Genomic DNA, 26,168 nt, shown 5'->3' with positions numbered 1-26,168 from the left:
TGGATAAGATTTGAAAAGGGCAACTTCCACACCCGGATAAGACTTAGTAAGGCAACTTCCACACCTATGAGAGTTTATATGTCGGCTACTCCCACGCACCTCTCTACAACAAAGACAACATGTACACCTGCTACTGTGTATAGAACGGTAAAGCTACTTACTGAGCGGCTAGACTAACCCTTGCGCCTAGCCCTTAAGGATCATACGATACCCTTAACTTTGTACAACAAATATTCACTGTTACACACTTTTTTCCTGCGCAGAAAAATAAACGTTAACCCAGATATTGGTAACAATTGAAAAAGGTAAACCTCAACGGCTTTGTTAAAACACGTGGCAGCAGAACCGGAAGTGCATATACGCTTTTAATGCGATCAGCCGCATACACAATAATGCGACTACCACATAACCGTATAATGACTTTTTAGCTGCGTACACAAAAGTCCGTCTTTGCTATGTGCAAACCTGCGACTTAGCTGCGTACTCAGTACTACGGCACCCCTTTAAACGTAAGGTTCTATCAACAGAGGAAAACAAACTTTTTCCTCTCTTGTCTCTGGATTCTAGTCAGCTTCCTTGATTCACACGGAGACGGATAGCGATCTTTCAGCACAAAGCGGTTGCAGGCAAACCCTGCATGTGGCCACTCCACCCTTTGCTGAAATATCGATAGCCGTATGTACCGTGTGAGCAGGTAAGTGACTTCGCTACGAGCCCCCAACTAACGATACTGGATCAGAACCTCTATATACCCCTGCCTGTACCTTCTAAAATCCTTCCTATAAACCTCTAAGGATGACGCTAATTTGCATACGCAGTCATACAGTAAATAAAGACTTAGACCTGGAATCTGTGGTTCCAAAGCACAAGTGTTATTCAAGTAAAAGTTCAGACAGTTACACGCAATTGATCCAGACACAATTTAGGTGCAAAAGGAATTATACAGACCCAAGTACAGTATACATACGCAGCGCTTCTGGACCCGAAGATAGGCATCAGCAAAAGACCCCTCATCATTCAGCATGAAGACTAAGAACCCAGCGTTTGAGCACACATATTTATACCCCCCCAGGATAAACAGGACAATAGAGAAGTTTGTTGCTGATGTCATTGGTTTCCAGGGGAGAAGCATCTGTTACAGAGCATTTAACAGGCTGGTTCAAATAGACTCTCCCTGCCTCTAACAGCTGGGGATCTTTCCCTTCCTGTCCCATGCAACATCCTAACAGTTGTTCATGAAATATACATTTTGTTGCTTGTAGGCTCTGCGATCCGTAACTCGAGAATGCATGATGCGATCTCCCCACCGATAACACCGGAATACTGTAAAAAGAGTACGCATCAGTACGAAACCAAACACAACTTGTTTAGCATGTATAAAACCTTAGTTATCAAATATCTTTATTTCTCAGCATTTAAACTAACTGAACCAACTTAAATCATACTTTAAAGCTTATTAAACCTTATGTGTGAATATGTAATGTGTGAGTATTCGGGGTTTGATATAAGGACGCTAGTTAACTTGGGGCAGATGCGTGCGCATAAAGCTAATAAAACAGCGGTTTCATACAAAGTCCTATGCATTCGCTAATATGCGACTAGTTAACAGCGCAATTGTGTGTATTAATGTGTGTATGAGAAATGGTGAAAGATGCAATCGCATGGTTAGTGTTTCCTCTAGCTGCAGCGGGAGGCAGGGCGCTGGAGCTAGAGAGGGCATGTCCGTGCGCGACCGAGAAGGGGGCGAGGTCATCGTCTGTAAGACACGTCCCCTTTCGTCACTCTTGGGGGCGTGCCCGGCACTTACTGACACGCCTGGCAGCCCTCAAGCCCTGCAGTCAGTGAGAATAGATGCCGGGCACATTTCTTCACCCGCGGGACACTGCGACCCGCGGGTGAAGACGGTTCCCGCAGGCTGCTAGGGCAGGGCGCTTTTTGCCCTCCTTCTGGAGGGCAGGGCGCTTTTTGCCTTCCAGAAAGAGGGCAGCCACTAAAACAGCCTAGCGTGAAAACTACATGGTGCTAATAGTATTATCACCACATGTACTAAAATGTGAGTTTATCTAAAATGGCGCTTAGGCGGCCATTCGCAAAATGGCGTCTTGCAATCTCATTTTCAAGATGGCGTCTTGCGGCCAATCGCAAGATGGCGTCGTCGCGATTAAATCTTACACTGAACTTGTCTCAGCCAATTATTCAGCTTCGACAGTGGTTTCAAAAGCACTGCACTTTTCCAGCTAGGAAAATGCAACTGCTATAGAAATGTAAGAACTAGGTTTGGCCATCTCTGAAGCTGGAAAAGAACAGGTGTGAAAATAATATTCGCTTGAGCCTTATTCTGACAAAAGGAATGAAGAAGGTTCAGAATATATTTAATATTGTACTATTGTACTGTTAAATGCATGTTTTCTGGTGTTCATAGTGCCTTCTTTTTGATTCATGACTGCATGTTTTGATCCCTGTCTTGCCTCTAAACTTGATTGTACTCTGCCTATCTTGAGATTTGCCTACTGTTATCTGACTGCTGGTTTTATTTCTCTGTGTGACCTGACCCAAATGGTTACACTTTGCTTTATGTACAGTATATAACACTGAAATAGAAGGTGCTAAAGAGGGCGAGCACCTACAGTGCCTTGCAAAAGTATTCACCCCCCTTGGCTTTTTACCTTTTTTGTTACATTACAACCTGTAATTTTTTTATTTATTTTTTTAAATGTGAATTTTATGTGATGATCTGCACAAAATAGTCTAATTTGGTGAAGTGAAATGAGAAAAATATATACAAAAAAGAATCTTTATAAATACATTTCTGAAAATTGGCAGGTGCTTATGTAATCACCCCCTTTGCTATGAATCCCCTCAAAAGTTCTGGTGCAGTCAATTACCTTCAAAAGTTACATAATTAGTGAAATGAAGTCCACCTCTGTGAAATCTAAGTGTCACATGATCTGTCAGTATAAACACACCTTTTCTGAAAGGCCCCAGAGGCTGCAACACCACTAAGAAAGAGGCATCACACCATGAAGACCAAGCAGCTCTCCAAACAAGTCCGAGACAAACTTGTTGAGAAGTACAATTCTGGGATGGGTTATAAAAAAAATATCCAAATCTTTGATGATCCCCCGAAGCACCATGAAATTCATCATCATCAAATGGAAAGAACATGGTACCACAACAAACCTGCCAAGAGAGGGCAAGGAGGGCATTAATCAGAGAGGCAGCACAGAGACCAAAGATAACCCTGAAGAAGCTGCAGAGTTCCACAGCAGAGACTGGTGTTCTGTGCATGTGACCACAATAAGCCGTACACTCCATAGAGCTCGGCTTTATGGAAGAGTGGGCAGAAAAAAGCTATTACTTAGTAATAAAAATAAGAAGACACGATTTGAGTTTGCCAAAAGGCATGTGGGCGACTCCCCAAACGTATGGAGGAAGGTGCTCTGGTCAGATGAGACTAAAATTTAACTTTTCGGCCACCAAGGAAAACGCTATGTCTGGCGCAAACCCAACACATCCCATTACTCCAAGAACACCATCCCCACAGTGAAACATAGTGGTGGCAGTATCATGCTGTGGGGATGTTTTTCACAGCAGGGACTGGGAAACTGTTTTGAGTCAAGGGAAAGATGGATGGTGCTAAATACAGGTATGAAAACCTGTTTCAGTCTGCCTGTGATCTGAGACTGGGACGAAGGTTCATCTTCCAGCAAGACAATGACCTGAAGCATACTGCTAAAGCAACACTCGAGTGGTTTAACGGGAAACATCTAAATTTGTTGGAATGGCCTCGTCAAAGCCCAGATCTCAATCCATTTGAGAATCTGTGATCAGACTTGAAGATTGCTGTTCACAAGCGGACACCATCCAACATGAAGGAGCTGGAGCAGTTTTGCCTTGAGGAATGGGCAAAAATCCCAGGTGCAAGATGTGGCACGCTCATAGAGACTTAGCCAAAGTGACCTGCAGCTGTAATTGCCACAAAAGGTGGCTCGACAAAGTACTGACTTTAGGGGGGGTGAATAGTTATGCACGCTGAAATTTTCTGTTATGTTGTCCTAAATGTTGTTGGATTCACAATATAAAAAAAAAACATCTTCAAAGTTGTAGGCATGTTCTGGGTTGTGAGGCACAAAACATCAAAACTGCAAAGGGGGGAATACTTTTGCAAGGCACTGCAGGTAAAGGAGTAGATATACCATAAAAAGTTTAATGCTGGCCATACACTAGTACGACCAGCATTAGATGCGATTCAGCATACGATTTCTCTTGAACTCCATGGCAGTCCCGGCCACACTATTTGGTGCTTTTTGATACACGATGTACAGACGATCTCACGTACAATCATACGCCCCTATACGACGGGTCGTGATACGATCGACGATGTGCCTAACTAAAAACATGCGATCATAATAGATTTTAAAAAGAGTAAAATATCACTAAAATGACGCCGCTTGAACGGTCGGATGCACGATGCATCGAATGCGCAAATACAAGGCACAATCTGCATACGATTACGACAGATAATATGGGCTGCACGTTTGATCATAAGATACAATATAAGAGCGGTGGGAGCGTGCATGTTATCGTATTCGTATCTAAGTACTGCACGATTTGCACACAATGCTTCGTAAGAGGCGTCTAAAATTGTGCAATCAGCACAAAATCGCGCTAGTGTATGGCAAGCATTAGGTAAGACATTTACATATACACCATGCTGCACATTCCAATGCAATAGTTGTACTATTTAATATATATATATATATATATTTTATATTAAGCACAATTTAATCCAGTTATAATTAGTCAATTTCTACCTGTATTTATTGTCGCTTACTGACCACTAACTGACACTAGTGATCTAGTGGCAGATTTTGAACAAGTTGGTAACCCGCGCAAGTATTGGAAACTGATTATGTCACTCGGCACTTAGGCTGAGTGTCAGGGGCAGATCATATGTAGTCTGCACTAGAATGGCATTCTGTGGCTAAAATTTTTTGAAGAAGTACTTTTATTTTTTGAGCATGCATCATATTAATTACAGTTCCATTTTTCTTTTCCCAATTTTTTTTATATTTAAAATCAATTAAAATGAATCCAGTCTAAAAAAGCAAAAACATTTGTGTTTAAATCGATTACTTCATTCCAAACTATCACAAACCCTCTGTCTGAGAATGTCTTGAGCATTTGATAAATGTCATTTAATAGACTAGAAGGAAGACCGGTACAGTACCTCTCTGCTTACTGTTATATTTTATTGGGTGGAGAGTAAGGGAGATAAAATACCTTTCACTGAATTAGAAAGCGATCCTAAATCTCCACTCTCCAAAAATAAATAGCTGTGAAACTTTCCAAGCTCTTCTCCTGCTTTTCTCATTCTTTGTGCCTTAGCTATTTCTACTTGGAAATTAATTTTATTTTTTTGCCCTGTCTTTTCTTCTTGTTTTTGGACTATTTTTGTGTGATATCGGCTGTCTTCCAGGACATTTAGTCACCTTGAAATCAACAGTTTATGTTTTCTTGACTGGTAGAAACACTTTGCTTTCAAAGCAGCTATTTGTTTGTTTCACTTGGAATAAAAGAACATTCATATCTTAAAAATATATCCTGTAACTTAAAAGTACTCTCTCTGGTTTGACATGGAAGGTTTGGTATATGAAACAGTCTGTTAGTGTCATTGAGGTTGTCTGTGGAAAAAATAGTTTCTTGTGTAGTTCTTGTTTGTTACATTTAATGTATCTTGGGAAAGTTATACTTCTTTAAATCTAAGAAGGGCTTTTAGTATCGGAGGTCATGCAGGGGCTTTGCTGAGTAGAGGAGTTTTTGATTTTTTTATGTGCGTTTCACTGTATAGAAAGAAATATCACATATGAAGCCAGATGGGGTAATTTTCAAGCTTTGATAACTATCAAACCAAAACTCCATTTGAAAAAATACCTTCAAAAAGGTGCTCTGTCCTGTTTATAACTGCATTACCTACTAATAAAAGGCTTTGATAATACTCCCCTCCGATTAGCTAAAGACTTGGGAGCTGCACTGTGTACCAGGGCTCTTCTGTTCCACTACAGCCCAGGCTAGAATCTGGAGGCAGGCAGGTCTCATGTCTTTAATCAGTGGCATAACTATACATACAATATTTGAGCTGAGATTCCTTTACACCACACACCACTAATAACAACCTATATTACACAAACATCACACCTATGTCAACACCAACATTTTTTGATGCTACAGTACTTGCCTTTTAATCAGAATGTTCAATATTCTGTATGTTTTCTCTTGTGTGGCCCTTTTTATTGATTCAATACGGGATGTAGATTGCCCTGATTTTAGGTCTGCGGAGTTAGAAGTGTAATTTGTGGTGCAGTGCCGCTGGGGACTGTGAAGCGGAGCTCTGTGTCTAGAGTGACAGATAATCTCAGCCTCTGCACGCCTCTCTGTCACTCTGTCTGGATTTGGAGCTCCGCGCCTGTGCCTCACACAGCCACCGTGGCTGCACCGTTTCACAAATTATACAAAACAAAGATACAGCGCTGAAAGTGCAATCTAATAAGAATAATATATTTAATAAAAAAAATGATAAGAGCATATGCAATAATAACAATCATTAAAATAAATGTATCATCCGGTCCACCCTAAATACCTAATCCATAGGTGCTGAGGAGCAAATGATAGTCCAATGTAAATGGTGATCAAATACTGTGTACTCAGCCAGATAATTACCAAGTCCAATGTCCAAAATTAATGAGGGATCCCAATTAGCAGTGCTGGCAAGCTTCCGCATACATCTGGTCCCCTGGTCAAAGGTATGGCGATTTTTTAAAAATCAGATTTTTATGCAACCCTGGCGGTGACAAGTGTGGAGTGGGTGTACACCCCAGCTGTTCGGCCAAGAGTGCTAATGGGGGGCGGGTACTCGTTGCCTGGGCTTGTTGAAGGGGCCCGGCGTGATTTATGTTAAAAAAACAACAACATTTGTTCATGGGATTTCTGGTTTAAATTACAATGTAATGTATATTTGTTTATAGTTAAAGCTCTATCAAAATCGTAACTGTTATCCTAACAATCATGTTCCTGCTTTGATTGGGTGGGGATTATGTTACAAATCTGCAGTTTTCAAAACAATGTTGCTGCTAAATTGAAAATATAAACACAAATTTAATTATGTTGAATATACCCAACAATAACTTCCTAGACTGCACCCCTTTGCCAAATTCCTTCCAACTTTATCATAGTAGATTTCATGAATGATTATGTTGTCTAATGATCCAAGTATTTTCAGGCATTCATTTGACTGTTCTTGTTAGTTTGACATTCTCACACATTATGTAAAAAATAGAAAAATGGCTTACTACCATAAATAATTTGTTTCATTTCTACACCTCCCCCCAAAAAATAAAGTAAAAATATGTTGATCTCCTTTTATCTATTATAACATCCTCTGACCTGTTATATTACTGTATATCACCTTTCATTACTGTACATGTTAAGCTGGGTACACACTTAAAAGACATTGTGGCCGATTTGGTAACAAACTTACCAATCGGCCGTTCACAGACCTATCGGGTGTACACACCTGCCGATCTTCTTCCGATATATTGTTCGATTGAACAATATATCTAGAAGTGTGTACCTAGCATTAGAGTAGATAAGTGAGATGGCGAGAACTTTTTATTCAAGAGTGCATCCTATCAAGAGATCCATAGTAATTATAGAAACAAAGACATGCAATTACCTATTAAATTTTTCTTATAATCTTATAGAACTTAATTTAACTGTACAGTTCCTTACATAATGACACTAGAATCTACAAGGCAATAAGTCCTCTTTAAACATGTGCCAGAAATCTGCTATCTCACTGTGTTATCATTGCCTTACTTGTCCAATTGAATAGCAGAGTTAATTATGATTGTGGAATTCAACTCAGTAAACTGGGTAATTTAATAAAAATGCTTTTGGAAAGAATGTAATTTAACTAGATCAATGCGTTTTTGCCCATAGCATTTTGGACCAGTGTGAAGAGATTGAAATTGCTTTAATTTTGCTCACCTCCTCATTAGTAACTAGTTTGTATTAGTAATATATCTTGGCCCGTAAGAAGTACATTAATCTAATTAGGACATATTTTAAAATGCATATGCCCATGTATTGTCCAAATGTCTAGGGCAACACTGTTCAAAGGAGCAGTATAAGAATAGTATCATATTCATTATACCTTAGTTTTAGGTGATATTTCTACTTCTGACCTTCAGAGGTCACTGCCAAGATATTACTCCTACTTGTGCTCCTGGCACTATTCTGATTCTTCCTTACCTAGAACTCTCTTACATATAGATGCTTCCACCTCTGTAGTTGGGATTTTTTTTTCACAGAGAAGAGGAAAAAATACTCTCTTGCATTCCTGTGCTTATGTTTCCTTGTGTATGATTCCCTCCTGAAAAAAATCTAACGTGTGAAGCAAGAAGTTTCTAATCATCTCATACGTCTTTAGAGAATTGAGACGTCTCTTATAAGGGGTGAACTCCGCAGTAGAGGTCCGCACACATCATCAAAACAGAGAATTTTCCAAGTCTTCTAAACACCTGCCACCCTGACATGCTATAGGCAGCTTATACTTTAATCAGTTTAATATTGTAATTTATTATCAAACTGAATCTCAAAATGGAAAAGCTGATGTATAAGTTAGTCTGTTTCCCATGACTCCCCACAAATTGAACCACAGATAGACATCCTCTTTGAAGCAGATTTTCTGGGAGCAATCCGCAACAAGATCTTGGTAACAGATCTAAAGAGAACATATAAACCAATCAGACTCCCTTGCTTCCTCTGGGGATTTTTTTTCATAAGTTTTAACTAAAAAACATGGATAAGCACTGCCTTCATGTCCCAGAGGCAGTGAGGATAAGAGTGTTAGAACTAATACAATAAAACAATTCCAGAAAACCCAGACATTAGGGGATTCAGAAGACACAAACACTAGTATCTTGTTCCTATTGGTGGCAAAGATCTCCACTTTTCCGTGCTGCTCAATTTCGATGGATTTTATTATGGATTTACGTTACTGCAAAGGCATGACAACTATCCAGTCTAACAACTTTCTAAAGCATCTCAGTTTATATCATGTAAGAACTGCCTACTACTAAAGAAAACTCTGTGCTAGTAATTCAGGAGGTATATTGAGTACCAGATGATGTGGTCTCAGATTTGGGAGTTGCAGGTAACATCAATATTTATATAGATCTTGGTTGGAACTCAAAATCACTGTCAACTTGTTATCTGCACTTTATCTCCAGTCAGTTGGCTTGATGGAGTGCACCAGCACCAGCAATACCTCTGGTGCTGTTTTTCCCTGCTGCAAGATAGTTGTGTTGCTATGCTACCAATAGCTTGATTTCTCCTACACAGAGGTCTCTAGTCCTCAAGTGCCCAAAAACAGGTAATCTTTCGTGGATTTCTTTAATCATGCACAGGTGAGTTAAACTATTTTGCTGGGTCAGTAATTATCCCAACTGCTTCCACAGACATAAATCATCAAAACATTACCTGTTGGGAGTATTTGAGGGTTGGATTTGAGAACCATTGTACTACAACAATTACCAGCATGATTCGTCCAAGCACAATTCATTATATGCAAACTTGGGATAGCAATCCAAATATTCTTTCGATTTGTCACTAAGGAGTCGTTCACGCCTGCTGTCACTGAAAGAATAGGCTCGGTATGATTCAACCTAGAAAAAACAATAGACACTTTATAGATAGCCCAAGCATATTATAAGATTGCAGCAGACAAGGTGCATAGTAGATGGGCTGTCTCTCCAGTAAAGACCATAAACATATTGTAGTCTTACAATAATTTGGCTATGTTATTTTAAGATTGTGGCACAAATTACAGCGGTGGGCTTTAGGCAAACTTCCGGAATCTATGATGAGTCACCACCTGTTTCAAGTACTCTGCTAAAGTTTCCTGGGTAAATTTACTAAGATTCGTGTTTGGTCAAGTTTTTTTTATATCTCTATTTGCGTTGCCGAATCTCTGGTGATTTTCCCGTTTTTCATCTCGCAAATTTGTGAGTTTAGCTGAAAGTGAGTTTTCCGATGGTGATGCAGATCGAGATATCTCCCCCGAGTTGCAAGTTAAGATGAGATTACTCACCCGAGATTGCAGTGTTTTCTCTCTGCAAATCTCTCCCTAGCGAGCAGCCTGCACATATCAGTGAGATATGTGACGGGTGCTTGTGTGTTATACCTGTAAAAGAAGGGTTAAATTAAAAAAAAAAAAAGTTACGTAGGGTCCCCCTCAAAAGCATAACCAGCCCTAGACTGGTCAGCCAGCCCTGGTTCCAAAAATTACGGGGAACAAAACGAGTAGGGTTCCCCCCCTAACTTAGGAACCAGGACCTGGCTTCAGGGCCAGTGCTGTTTTTAAATAAAAGGGGAAAAAATTGCTTAGGGGTCCCCCTATATTTAAAACCAGCACCAGACCCAAATCGACCAGGGTGTAATGCCACAGCCAGGAGACCCTATTACCGGGTCTCCATGACCAAAGCATTCTCACCTCAACCCGGTCACGGCCAAGCCAGGGATCGCAGGGGAGGTGGGGACCCCGAAAAAAGGGTCCCCCTCTCTTGAAACCCAAGGCTTGGTCTGAAGCCCGGGGCTCTTCCCCGCACCACTGGGCTATGAGTACAGGGGTAATAATGTGTGTAATAGTATTAAACTATTTTATTTTGCAGTGGAACTACAGGTGCCAGCAAGCCTGCCCTTTGGCACTTGTGATTGTGGAACTACAAGTGCCAGCAGGCGGCCGGCACCCGTACCCCCACTGTCAAATAAAGTTACAAAGAGACAGAACACACACGCACCGTATATAGTAGAGTTTCATTACATACCTACCTCACTCACACATACTTACCTACTGCCAGATGTTCACGTCCAGTTGTCCCCGTAGATCCCGTTCGGAGTACCTGAAGAAAAATCTTATACTACTCTCCATCCTTGCGCTGGTCTCCGTAGCATCCAGGGGTCTTGGCAAAAAATAAACCGGCACCCGTTCCATTTACTTACATTAGCGGTGTATGTGTGTGACCACATACAGCGCTAGCCGGCTCCTGACTGATCAGTGTGAACTGTCAGGAGCCGCCAGCCAATCAGCGGCCACTAACTGTATAGTGGCCGCTGATTGGCTCCGGCTCCTTACTCACTGACCAGCCCACGTGGGAACTGTCAGGAGCCGGAGACAATCAGCGGCTGCTCTATAGTTAGTGGCTGTTGATTGGCTGGTGGCACCTGACAGTTCACACTGATCAGTCAGGAGCCAGTTAGCGTGTGTATGTGGTCACACACATACACCGTTAATGTAAGTATATGGTTCAGGTGCCGGTTTGTTTTTTTGCCACGACCCTTGGATGCTACGGAGACCAGCGCGAGGATGGAGGTGAGTATAAGATCTTTTTTCTTCAGGTACTGCAAATGGTATCTAAGGGGACAAGTGGACGTGAACATCTGGCAGTAGGTAAGTATGTGTGAGTGAGGTAGGTATGTAATAAAGCTCTACTATATACAGTATGTGTGTTCTGTCTTTTTTTAACTATTTATTTTACAGTGGGGGTACGTGTGCCGACCACCTGCTGGCATTTGTAGTTCCACAAGTGCCAAAGGGCAGGCATGCTGGCACCTGTAGTTCCACTGTAAAATACAATATTTTAATACTATTTTACGCTTTATTACCCCTGTACCCACAGCCCAGGGGTGCGGGGAAGAACCCTGGGCTTCAGACCGGACCTTGAGTTTTGGGAGATTCCTGGCTTGGCCTGATCGGCTTGGGATGAGAATGATTTGGCCATGGAGACCCGGTCGGTTTGGGTCCGGTGCTGGTTTTAAATATAGGGGGACCCCTACACAATTCCCCCCTTCCCTATATTTAAAACCAGCACTGGCTCTGCAGCCAGGTACTGGTTCCTAAATTACGGGGAACCCTACTTGTTTTGTTTCTCGAAATTATTGGAACCAGGACTGGCTGACCAGTCTGGGGCTGGTTATGGCTTTTGGGGGAGGGGGGGGTGACCCTACATCATATTTTCTTTTATAAAAACACTATACATTAACTACACATGTAGAAACATACACAAATCACACTGATCTGTGTATGTTTCTGGCAGACTCGCAGCTCAGGAGGGTGAGTATTTGAAACTTCAATTTCTCTGCGAGTTTGCTATAATCTCACCCAAGATTATAATCTCGAATCTTGGTAAATTTGCAAGCAGCATCTTTTTCATGAAAAGTACTTCCGAGTTTGCCCAATGGTGAGAAGATTCTAGTTTGCGATCTCACCCGAGTTTTATGAGTGAGATTAAAGAACTCTCTCCCAAACTCACCAGAGTTTGCCTTTAGTAAATGTGCAAGATGAAAAACATGCCTAAACTCACCCGAGATTGCAGTCTCGACCAAACTCGAATTTTAGTAAATTTACCCCTCCAGGTCACATTCAGCAGCCTCCAAATTCCATTCAGTTGACATACAAGAACAGTACATCATGGAAAGAATCCTGGACTCAAAAGACAACACTTGTGAACCATAAGACAATGTCCAAGCTCCACAATTAGCAATGGGGTTTTACCAATATACTTAAACAAGATGAGTCATGTACTGCTTAAAGGTGAAGAAATGTCATGACAAGTTTTACTTATATCTGGCTACTGGAGATTGGCACTTCCTCTTAAGCACTGCTTCATTCCATTGGTTATTGTTACCTAGGATAGCACTATCCAGAAATACAGGGTGGTCCATAAGTGTGGAAACACCCTTATAAAAAGGAAATGAGTAAGGAAATATTAATCCAGTGTCTACACATATGATATGGGAGTGGGGGAAAACTTTTTAGGGTATGTTGCCAGTATGGTGGCCATCTTGATGTCGGATGCAACTCTAATTTTTCATTGGGAAGTTAGTCATGTGTCATACTAAACAGATGCAGAATTTTATAAGAAAAACAATGGTGCAGTCATGTCCCTCTCATTCTTATAAATGCCTTGCAGAACAAAATAAGTGAAGACTTCAAGCACATCTGCATATAGTTTAGTATACATAATTTATAGGCTTGGTTCCCAAGTTTTATTTGCATTGGAGAGTCAACGGCCTGTATCAACCTATAAGGGTCAAGGAGTCTGTTATGGGTTCCAGAGTTCAATGTTGCGATTAACTATATATTTTTTTTATCATTTGTTTAACTGAAGCCACTACTATGTATTATATAGATGTTTTTTGGGACAATTTTAGTCACCTTGCCTTTTTTCTGTCACCTGCTTTATTTTTTTGTGTCTTACACAAATTGGTGCTTTTATGTATTTGATCCCTAACTCTGGTGTTTCATGGAGCTTATGAATCCTACATATTTCTGAGAAAGGCTCAATGTTTAAGTGTCCATGAGAGACCATCTGAAATATTTGTAAAAAATTAGCAAGGGGAGGAGGATGCCCATTGTACTAGACATAATATTACCGTAAAATCAATATAACGTCATTATGTATGTACATAGGTAGCGTTTCCTGTTGTCCTTTTGTTTTCTAGACAAATCTTTGGAGCGCAAGGCATTGTTTCTCTGCCTAATTGGTTGTTATTCTAATTAATATGCAATATAATTGGTTGACTAACGCAATGGGCAAGATTATTATATAGAAATATGATACTTGCTTTGATTTTCCAAGCAAATGTAGAAGAGTCATGTTTTCAGTAGAATACCCATAATCATTGATTAGAGAGGTTGTCTAGCTGAAATAAAAATATTACTATATTAGGACTTTCGGACAACAAGTGTTTTAAACTAAAAGTTTGTGTCATGCAGAGTAAGTGATCCTATTCTGGGTCGGCTACAGTTCTAAGCCATCATGCCACTGATAGCTGGACAGCAGGCTAGGAGCAATCAAATAGCATTAAATGCTTGTTAAAATATAATTACAGTAAATAGCTAATTATTTTTTCTCTGAATAATTCTTATACGGTAAAAGTCATTTATATACAGATACTCCATTTAGAAATTCCAAAGCTTAATCAAATTATATATGCAACTTGTATTTTATTAATAAATATTGTGTTTGTTTGCTTTTCTCTCAATACATCACATTAGTGAGATTTCACATTTATTCTATTTGTGTCTTTCTGCATACTGTTATTATTGTGTGCAAATTATCATTATTCTTATTTTCATGTTTACCCACTTATCTGCCTCCCTTGAGCTCTAAAGCATCATATTTTCACCAGGCTGGCTGTCTTCTCTGGATGAATAATCGTCATGGCACCCGGTGCATTCAAGCAGGCCTGTGCACTGGAATAGTCATACCTAGTTATGTCAGCACACCTGATGTTTTATTAACAACTATTGATTTTTTTACCCGGGGGACTTTCCTTTTTTTCTTCCTGAAAAAAAAGGGCAACCTTGCAGGAGAGAGGCAATGTAAGGGATGAATTGATAATGAACTTCTCACTCTCATTTTATTTTATTATGATGATAATTATTTTTTTTTGTTTTCCTTTTTAAAAATGACAAATATAAGCAAGTATATACATTTCAATGCAATTCAGTTTATTAATGCACTCTCTGTATAGGAGTTTCTGGAAGGTAATTCATTTATATATGTTATAACAAAACTGGCACTGTTAGCAATTAAGGATTTCATTATAGACGACAATGAACAGTTATTGAAATAAGTGAATTCAATTTAATTTGGTAGGATTTGCAATAGTTAGATTTACTAGTATCTAAATAACCTATAGGAGATTGTAGTATATAAACAGCACTTTTTTTTTTACTGAAACAGACATGATGTTTATTTCTGTGGATAAGGGTTTAATTATTACTATTATTACATTTTCAGGCAGGAAGTTGTTAGTCTGAAGTTGAAATATATGTACATATGTGGAATAGTTTTACTAAGAATAAGCTCAAGTATCGATCCCACACATTTTGTGAATGGTGGTAGCATTGCCTTTTAAACCTTTGTGACTTGCCCTTCTGATTTTAACAATGTTCTACTATTTATTGGACTGCTTATTTGATTACTTGTATTTATTTTATTTTTTTACCCATTATAATTTATTTGGTTAAATTCAAAAAGACCTCATGTACTACGTTGGCATACTTCTTCATGTTCTCTAATTTGCTCATTGTTACAATTATAATAAGGCTCATTAATAAAAGTACTGCTTTGTGTCGTCCATATGCACCTATACATGGAAGAGCACGGATTTGCAAGCCACAATGGTGGCGTTTACCAGGTAGCAACATTTTTGGTTGGATTTATGAGTTCTGTGATTGGCTTAATGGTCGTGTGATCGAGGATCTAAACTCCAATTGAATGATATATATATATATATATATCTACAGAATAATAATAAATGAAGACTTCTATACAAAACAAGAAGCTTTTTTTTTATATCTATACATATCACAAACCATCAACGCTCTAATAATGGTACAAGTATTTATACAAATTGGTAGACAAATAAATAAAAGAAAATTAAAGGTGCTCCTCTTGTACGATCCTTGCCAGAAAATGGATCTATAGATAAAATAAACACAAGACAAGAAGGCGCTAATAGTGTAGTATGTAAGACACCGTTTGGTTTTTCAGAATAAATAATGTGCATACATTTAATTTGTGTAATTTATGCTTATCTCAATTCAAACCAATGTTGCGATGAATCAGGACACGGTTGTCATATAATTTCCAGCATCAGAACATAGCCCAGCATCAAGACAAAAAAACAAGAAAAAATTCACAAGGTGTTTATCCAAACTTTATAGATTAAAACATAAGATTAAGAACACGTACAAGATAATGACTTGGTTTATGGCATATCAATCAAGAACAATTCACCCAAACCAGGGATCCAGAGTATTCCAACTGAATGGTACTGAATTCAGGAAACCTCTGTGGTACTGTTATGGACTTAAAAGATAGTAGACAGGAACCGCCAAAGCATTTCGTTTGTAGCCAAACTTCCTCAGGGATAGGTTCCTGGTCCAAGTTGTGATGCTTAAATAGGGCTACTAATTCACTAGAGCATTAATGTGATTATTTCCTATTCACAATAAAATGACTCTATTTCTGATCATATATATCAATGTACTACTCCAACAAAATGGCCGATCTTATATAATAAAACCATACATAAAAACATGTATAAGATGAATTTACATACATATAAGAATATTTAGGATTAATATTTTCATAATAAAAAAAACAATCAGATTTAAAAAATTACTTTAAGCAAGTTGTACATGTTGAAACTCATTTATTGATGGAAAACAGGCTAACCCAAAATGGCCGCTAATAGTGGGGACAATGTGTTTGTTAGACAAAACTATGATACAACTGGAAGAATAATTAAAGTAAATGAGTCCTAATGGACCTATAGAAAGCTGCCACCTTATATAATTGCACCAACCAAGGGCGCTGTGCTGGTGACAAAGCTAAATGAGGACCCAATCAGGATCCTAAACAGTCACGGTGCGCTACCCGGAAACCGGAAGTGACGCTGCACCTGAGGCGCATAACGCGCCTAACGGAAGTGACGCAATGCAGTTGCATCACTCCCAGACATGTGATGCCAGGGCCACATTACAGGAAGTAATGTACATACTAACATAGAGGTCCTCCTCTATGTATATCCCGCCCCCAGCCACTGGCCTTCAGTTGTTCGTTTGGTGTGGCAGGATTCAGATGCACCTTTGTAGCAGGGGACTGCGCAGGCAGTCCTAAGCTTCTATTTCATGTTTTATTTTATTCTATATGTTTTTGGGTTGGCAGTACTGAGCGTCTGAATTAAGAAGCACGTACTGCGACTCCGGGCAGCAACACCAGTAACAGGGCTGATGATTTGGGCGGGTCTCGGCTGAGGTTGCTGCAACCGGACACACGGAGATGTCGGGTAAGACGATTCCTTGCTTATGGAGAATCGCTTGCGCAGTCAGGGCTTGGAGCGTCCGCCTCCTCACTAGACCATCGGGGCCGGGAATTGGCAGCAGATGCTGCTGACGCCACGAGGCCAGCGTACCTGACTGGTTGATGCAGCTTAGGGGAGGTAGGCGCTCCCCCGGTAGCTCCTCCCCGATCCAGAGGCAGTCCCTTCAAAGGTTTTCGTGCGTCTGGGTTGCTCTTCCTACCACCTTGTGTATATGAGACGCTCACAGTCCACTATCGGTGCGCTGCTGTAGCTGTTGGTCTCAGGAGGTTTCTGGATAGTCTCCCTGTATACTTCTCCCATAGGCCAGGTATTTAGTGCTCTATATCCTATCAAGCATTGTGTTTGTGTTTGTTGTTTTTGTGTTTCAGAGCCCAGTGCAACTTAATTTGCATATGCTTTGTATGTGACTGTTTGCTAGCTACTGTATTAATACTGTGTTTTATTTCTGTCAGTTATAAATATCACTGTTTTTCTCCTCATCCCTCTGTTGAAGGTGTATGGGCTTTTTTCTTTATACTTCACATGTATTTGTTATTTGTGAATGTTGTCACATTACATTGCATTGTTGCCTTTATAATTGATATGTCAAAATGTAAAGGGAATAAGGAGGGGGAGGCCCATGTGCTGGTTTCATGTAAAGCCTGTTTGGTGGGCTTGTCCTCTCAGGACTTTATAAAGGATTGTTTGTGTGCTGTCTGTTTTAAAGAACCACCTCATCAGTCCAATATACCAGCCCCTGTACAGGGGTGTCCTCCTTGTCTCGGGTTATGAAGCAGTTTGTGGTTCGTATGACAATAAAAAATTTGTACGTGCGCTCTAGTGAACAATACTGTTGGTATAAATGGGAGCAGCTTACAGGTAAGATCACCACTCAACCTTTAAAATATTCAGAATAAGAAACAAACATGTAAATGCTTGTACCAGCGAGAGCTCAATCATATAAGGTATGGTGTTCTGTCTTTACATACAAAATCCAGCTATCACTCTGTTATGGTTTGTGAAACATGCTGATGTCAAGAGAACAAAATGTAAAGATATTTAAACTAAACATCCAACATATAATATTAAATGTACAGTATAATTAATATTACAATAACGGCACACTAGGGAAGAGGGGGTGGACAGGTGAGGGCAACAATGTAGGAGTAAAATATAAAAAAAACGGCAAAAATTAAATTATAAAAGTATATAAGAAAGTGGAAACAATTGGGGCAATTAAGTTGATGTAGTAACAAGGGATCCAAAAGTTTAAACAAGAGTTATTAAATTGCAGTCGGGTCCTCCTTTACTTGCAATTGTATAAACAGTTCCGTTGTCCTTAAATAAGCAAACTGATACAGTGTCTGTGTGAACATGTAATATCCATATGGTAAATCCTGGATAGTATTCTAGCCTGATAGATCCATTCAGTGTGGTGATAACCACATATACCCCGACTCTGCAGTAGCAGTGGCCCGCAGAAGGCCAGCTTCACTGCTTGCTAGACAACAATTGGGGTCCCCTTGGGTACAGTCAAGAGTGCCTCACCAGCCCGGAGCAAGTGTTCGGGTATGAAGCGAACAACAGTGACGGCAGCCAGGATAGAACGCCCGCTGTCTGTGCTGCAGCTGTCAGCGAGAACTTGTCTCCCGTGCTTGCGTGGTGATGCTGAGCGACGATCACTGAGGTGCCGAGGGAAAGCTCCGCGATGGCAGAGCGGATGGACAGGCCGCAGGTCAGGTACGTACACGAGGGAGAGTGCTTACCGGCTGGTATGGCTGATCAGACTGCCGCAGGCTGGGGTCCCATCAAGTAGTGTGGCGTGGTTCTCTTCTCCTCCGGGTCCCACACGGTCTGGAACAGCAGGGCATTTCGGCCGGCACTGGTGGCCTTTTTCAAGGATGGCTACTCCCATACTGCCTCCTTGTATGGGGTGTCTACAGCATGCTATGTTTGCACCTCCTTTAGATGCCTCCTGGATGGATGCGTATGCCCACTCATGTCAGAGAATGGCTCAGTCAGCTGTGGCAGGCAGACCGGTAGTTACTAAGGCGCCTAAGCGAAAGTTATCTTTTTATCGGTCTGTTCAGCATATGGATTCAGATGCATCATCAGAGGAATTAGATGAGCCGCAGGGTTCTTCCTCATGGTCTAGCTCGGGAGAGGAGGAACATCCATCCACAGTGGATGTTCCTTCTTTGGTGCGGCGGTTAAATCAATCCTAGATATTCAGGATGAACCAGCCCCTTGTAAGAAGACTTCAGAAGGTGGCCAAAATGGAGTTTCCTAAATCCGAGCAGCTCACTGAGCTTATGGAAGAGGCATGGGGTAACATGGATAAACTGTCTTTTGTGAATTAAAGATTAACATAGTTGTATCCTTTCTCAGCTTCTGAATGTACTTAGTTGGAGGTACCTCCTACTGTGGATGTTCATGTGACGCACTTAGGGCCTGATTCAACAAGGAACGCACGGATGCAGTCTCACGCATGTGAGTATATGCTAATAAATGCATATGCAGGCAGAATACGCAGACGCCTAGCAAAACACAATACCTCCCACTACCCTTAACGTGCTTTCTGTTATACCACGCAAGACAGCAGAAACATCAGTAATATCGAGAACCATCGAACACATTAGCATATCAGTGGTTGACCTGACTCCATGCAGGATGTGTGCCACTTTCTGCGGGCAACTAGACCTCAGGCTACTGCCGTCGCTGCAAGGGCTTAATTATGCACGCCCCTAAGACGCCATCCAAACGCACAGGCACGCCTGCATTTGCCCGTCCACTCCCACAAAACGGCACTTCCTGTCAATCACTTTTTTCTGGGTCTGTGTTGCCTCTGCACCAGCAGTACCCATCACAATAGCTAGTTCGCGCACTGCGATGTGTACGGATGCGCAGAGCTAAAACATCGGCCGAGTGCGTGCTTTCTCTCCTGTGCATTCCTTGCTGAATCAGGCCCTTAGTCAGAAATGCTACGTTACCTATTCCGTCAGCATCTTCTCTTAAGGATTCTAAAGATGGCAAAATAGAAACAGGTCTTAAGGCAATATTTTCATCATCGAGAGTTGTTACTCGTCCAGCTATGGCTGGAGCCTGGGTAGCCAAAGCTGTTGAAGAATGGACCGGGGCATTGGAAGATTTGCTACCAGATGCTACGATAGAACAGATGATGTATATCTCCCACATACGGGAAGCGGTGGAGCTGCAGTGGATGCCGGAATTTTAGCTTCTAAAGCATCTGCAGCTTCAATAGTGCAGCGCAGGGTCCTTTGGTTAAGATCCTGGAAAGCTGATACAGGATCAAAGAAGGCTCTGTAAACCTTACCTTTCTATGGAAATATACTTTTTGGAGCAGAGTTAGATAAGATAATAGCTCCTCTGGCGGCTTCAAATCAGCAGGTCTGCCATCTACTGGTACAATAAAATCTCTGCAGTTTTCTTTGCGGTTCTTTCGTCCTCAGAGACAAGCTAAGGAACAATCTTCCTCCAAGCCGTCTAGTTTTCGCAGGACATCCAGGCGACAAACTAAGAGATCTGTGCTGGCCAGACGTCCACCTTCTAAGCCAGATGACAAACCCGTAGCCTGATCAAGCAGGTTTCCTACTGGAGGATTCCAGGGTGGGAGGCCGACTTCTTCAGTTTGCAGATTACTGGCATCAAACAACAATAGATGCCTGGGTCTGAGAAGTGGTCTCTCAGGGGTATGCCCTCACTTTCCGAAGGCATCCTCCCCAGATTCTCCATCAGGTGCAATCAAGACCCTGGCCCTTCAGGAAGCCATTCACTCCCTGCTGCAGTCAGGGGTAATAATCCCAGTTCCTGTGTTGCAACAAGGAAGGGGTTATTATCCCAATCTATTTTTGTTTCAGAAACCAAATGGGTCTCATCACCCTATTCTAAATCTAAAAGCCCTCAACAGGTTTATCCATGTACACAAGTTCAGTATGGAAACTCTCCAGTCAATTATTTTGGCAATGGAGCCTGGAGATTTTATGGTTTCCCTGGACCTTCAGGATGCGTATCTGCATGTTCCTATTACGCCATCCCACCAACAATTTCTACGGTTTGCTGTCCTACAACAACATTACCAATTTCAGGCACTGCCTTTTGGCCTCTCAACGCCGCCCCCCCCCGGGTATTTACCAAGATAATGGCCTATCTCAGGCGTCAGGGAACCAGACTACTACCATAGCCACGTGGTCTTCTGTCCACACTTTTCTTAGGTTCTAGGCCTTAGATACGTTTGCCTCTTAGGATGCTTCCTTGTGCGGCGAGTTCTCCTTTCTGCTCAGGCGCATCCCCCACCCTTAGGGGAACTGCTTTAGGACATCCCCATGGTATCCCTGTGGATCCCTATGGACCCTGAAGAAGAAAATACAAGCTATGGTAGACTTACCATTGATAACAGTTTTTTTTCTTCGAAGTCCATAGGGTCCACAGGGCACCCACCCTGACGCACCTGGCTGCATTGGGTATTTTTTCTTTCAGTCAAGGATTCCCTCATTTTGTGTGAGAGTGTTTCTGGTGTATGATTGTTCTTCCTTATCCCCTTTCCTTCTCCTGCTTTGAGGCTTGTTAACAAAACTGAAGGCCTGTGTCTGGGGGCGGGGTATATATGGAGGAGGACACAAGGCATCCTGGAAGCTGAAAGCTTTAACTGTTTGGTGCCTGGATCTCTCCAACTACATTACCCCATGGTATTCCTGTGGACCATATGAACTTTGAAGAAAAAGAGTTATCAATGGTAAGTCTGCCATAACTCTTATTGTTTCATATACACTATTATATATAAAGTCAGAAATATACTGCACTCGCCACTCCCAGATTTGGGGTGCAAACCTGCACTCGCCATTCCCAGGACTGGAGTGCAAGTGACCTGTGACCACATTGCTTATATAAAACCAGAAAACTCAGCCCTCACCATTGTTAAATCACTCACAATAATACATAAATAATGGGGTTTGATCAATGCATTTAAGCCTGCAGCCCACATCACGGGACCCCATTTCTCTGCAGATCCTACACTATCTGTCATACTTATGGAAACCTGGTAGCTGCTATCACAGAGTTTAAACTGAAAACATGTTAACTGGTTTAAAGCTTACCTGCCAACTAACTTATGGCTTTTATAGGCAAAACATGTTATGGGTTGGACGGTTAATCACGTAAGAGTTGTCAGAAGACTGCTGCCAGTTGACTAGTTGGCCAGTTGACTAGTTGGCTTAGTTGGGGCTAAGTATAGAATATGAGATGCCGCCTGTGGGCAGTAAGAGCAGCCTTGAGGGCTGGTTGTGGCCTTTATAGTCATGGCCCAGGGACTGGTGATGTGAAGCAGCCTTGAGGGCTGGTTGTGGCCTTTATAGTCGTGGCCAAGGAACTGGTGATGTAAAGCAGCCTGTGGGCAGTAGGAGCAGCCTTGAGGGCTGGTTGTGGCCTTTATAGTCGTGGCCAAGGGACTGGTGATGTGAAGCAGCCTTGGGGCTGTTGGAGCAGGCTTGGTGGCTGCTACCAGTGCCGCCTGGACGACACTGGTGATGGTGTCCTTAATAGCGCACCTGGGATGCAGAGCTGCTACCAGTGCCGCCGGAATGACGCTGGCGACGGTGTGCTAGGTTGTGCACCTGTAACGCAGAGCTGCTACCAGCGCCGCCGGGATGACACTGGCGACTGTGTGCTAGGTTGCGCACCTGGAACGCAGAGCTGCTACCAGCGCCGCCGGGATGGCACTGGCGACTGTGTGCTAAGTTGTGCACCTGTAATGCAGAGCTGCTATCAGCGACGCCGGGATGACACTGGCGACGGGGTGCTAGGTTGCGCACCTAGAACGCAGAGTAGCTACCAGTGCCGCCGGGATGACACTGGCGACTGTGTGCTGGATTGTGCACTTAGAAGGCTAAACTGCGACTGGTGCGGCTGAGCTGACACAATTCACCGGATGATGACAGATGCTTCTCGGGTAGGAAGCTCTCCGTGCTGCCCAGATGGTACAAGCAGCACGTATGGACGAGATGCAGGTAGAGCCGCCTGGATGGAATAAACGGCTCACATGAAACACAGCAAGACTGACACAGGTACTCGACTGACATGCAGGAGACAGGAACCGGAAGTACGAACAAACTTCTATCACCAGCATGGATTGCTGGGCTGGGTGGAATTTAACAGAGACATAATCCAATCGAAGCAACTTTCCCTTAATGACAGATTACTGTGCATCTGGGTTGTGTCCAGAGAGGAGAATCAATTAGTGCACCTGACACTACACATGGGCAGCAATTAGTGCAGTGCCTCAGTAGCAACAAAGGCTGGAAGTCCAAGCAATAGGATCTGTTAACTGCAGATCCTAACAGACAGTCACCAAACATAGCTTCTATCATAATACCAAAAAGGCAGCTGACATAGGTTAATATAAATGAGCTTGCACAGGGGTGCATGAGAAAGCTGTGATCACATAAAGGCTAATTAAAAATTAACCAAATAAAGTCAGAAATCCACTGCACTCACCACTCCCAGATTTGGGGTGCAAACCTGCCATTCCCAGAAATGGGGTCCCGTGATGTGGGCTGCAGGCTTAAATGCATTGATCAACCCATGAACTAAAACCCCATTAGTTTTGTATTATTGTGAGGCACTATTTTACAGTATATACATATCATTTTTTTACAATATTTTTCATAATTTTGTGCATTAAACAAAGTTTGTGCACATTGAACTATCATAAAGCAAAAGTGTCACTCTCTGTCATGTTTAAAAAATGCAATATTTCGGAATTTTGGATATGGGAGACTCAACCAGTATAACAATAGTATTTTGTGTGTGTATGTATATATATATATATATATATATGTGTGTATTCTCAACATTTGAGGCTTTTGATAAATGAAAATACTCAGAACAGTTCAATTTACTATACAATACCAATTTTTGTACAATCATTCACAAGCACAATTTAAATATAAAGCTAATACTTCTATTAACACCCTGCTAGTTAAAAACACTGACAGGTGAAGTGAATAACATTGATTATCTAGTTACAATGTCTTCTGTCAATGGGTGGGATATATTAGGCAGCAAGTGCTGTATGTAACTAAACAGCATGTATCAAACTAGAAAAATAAAGATTACAGAAATTAAAAGTATCCTCTAAGTGTTGTGTAGTGTTAGCCATTGATGGAACCTAGAAAAGAGTTCCAGTGATACCAAATATTCCTAAATTTCAAGCTCCAAGACTGTTTAGGTCTCATCAGATATTCAGTATTATATAGTTCTTCAAACAAGTACAAAGCAGTGAAGCTGGTACCCTTTTGAAAAGTGTACAAATTTGATTGCACAAATAGTGATCAGCATATTGCTCCAGGAACTGGAGATGTTCTGGAGATATTCTGGAGATGTAAGCTCACCTTACAGTTCTGCTGATCAGAATCTGTGCATCCACAACTGCAATCTTCCAACAGGCTATGTTGCCTCACCTCCATCTACACAATATTGCCATGTTCATCTACGTTATGTTTTTTTTTACATCACATGTCTCATACTGTTTTATTACGTGCACTACACTGTTGTCATCAGTATCTTATCCAATATGTTCTTGTCTATCCCATTCCCTCCTACATTACATTGTTGTCCATCTCTGCAGTATCCTTATCTATCCCATCTCTACTTTATCTTCTATATGCATATCTTGTCTATGTCTTTGTTTATTTCACTTATATCAACATTATACTTTACGTATATCAGGTCCATCATCACCTAAGGTTGTTTTTTTTCAAATACTCTCCCTCCATTAAAATTATTTTGTTTTGTTTCCCTTCATATATCATTATTCTCTCCACGTCCTATCCAATATTTTGTTTTCTACTTCTGTCACATATGCTTTACTTACACTACTGAGATTTGTGACTAACATTGCTGTGCCATCCAATTTGCCTTGTTATGTGAATTTAGGCATTTGATTATTTGCATATTATATTGTGGCTTGCCGTACATGCCCCTGAAAATCTGCTGCAAGGCAGCATCTGGGATTATGCCTGCATTAACATGTTGGCTGTTGAATATGATTGCCATCTGTCCATCTTTATGAAACCTTGTGGCCTGATTTGTTCCCAGGACACTGCATTCACTCTGCATTTTTAATGAGCTGCCAGCAGGCAGTGCTCAAACGAGTGACATGCCAATATTTGTCTGCTGATAAGGGTTCTGGTGATGAGTCTTACCAGCAGCCTTAGTTATGGTAATGATGATTTGGGATCTTCTAGCTTTCCTACTCTTGGGAAATGTTTTACATGAGTAATCACAACAATGTCTCTTATCTGTTTTCCTCTCTTGCAGTTCTTGGCCTTGGGGACTCACAATGGGAAGGTGTATTTACTTGACATTCAAGGGAATATGACACAGAGGTTTGATATTGTAAGTATGGCCCCAAGAAGTAATTATTGCTATAGTCATTATATGTTGCTTTGTAGGTTTTCCGTTTATTTATTTTAGTTATTGATATGGCGCACACGTATTACACAGCACCTTACAGGGAATATTTAGTCCTTCATATCAGTCTCTGCCCCAGTGAAGTTTACAGCCTATATTCCATGTGTACACAAACATACACACTAGGGTTCATGTTTTTGGTCAGAAGCCAATAAACCTACCGCTATGTTTTTGGAGTGTGGGAAGAAATCAGTGCATAAAAATTCCACACAAAGTGCATTGGTGAGGAAATGAACTGATGACCTGTGCAGAAGTAATACTAACCACTATGCCATCCGTGCTTCAGTGTGGACATTTTAGTAAAATATGCCAAGTAATCTAAATATTCTGAGCTACAGGGCAAGCCTAAGCCTGTATCTGGTCATTCCTGCACCTAACTGGCACAAAATAAAAATGCAAAACTGGACATATATAATTTAAAAAAGAACCTCAGAGATTTTTTCCTTTTCTCAAAAAATCCTTTCAATAGCACCAGGAGAATTTCTCTACATTTAGTTGGCACATTTTGCATGCAAATCAGGTGTTCCGACAACTATCTGAATTATCGCAGAATGAATTTAACCCCAAACACACACAATTTTGTTCGCCTAGTCTATCTTCCCCCCCCCCCCTCCTCCCATCCCCCAGTTCTGGATATACAACTAGACCCCCCCCCCCCTTTCCCCAAGTTTCTGTATGCAGTCACTCCATTCCAAATGGGAAAACAAAACTTTCAAAACAAAATAGTAGGTTCCTGTTCATGT

At 41.3% G+C, this 26,168-nt stretch overlaps 1 protein-coding gene across 1 annotated transcript in view; it reads left to right on the top strand.

The window, feature by feature from the left end:
- Window positions 1–26,168, top strand: part of VPS41 (VPS41 subunit of HOPS complex) — a 307,161-nt gene that overhangs the window by 59,889 nt on the left and 221,104 nt on the right. The window contains exon 4 of the mRNA XM_088478142.1: window positions 25,273–25,350. Coding sequence (XP_088334268.1) covers window positions 25,273–25,350 — 78 coding nt within the window. The remainder of the gene's footprint in view (window positions 1–25,272; window positions 25,351–26,168) is intronic.

The sequence above is a fragment of the Taudactylus pleione genome, unplaced genomic scaffold (genome assembly GCF_031769625.1).
Source record: "Taudactylus pleione unplaced genomic scaffold, aTauple2 ptg000208l, whole genome shotgun sequence".
NCBI classification, from domain to species: Eukaryota; Metazoa; Chordata; class Amphibia; order Anura; family Myobatrachidae; genus Taudactylus; species Taudactylus pleione.
Note: the sequence above shows the minus strand (reverse complement) of the source record. Positions and strands in the feature narration are given on the sequence as shown.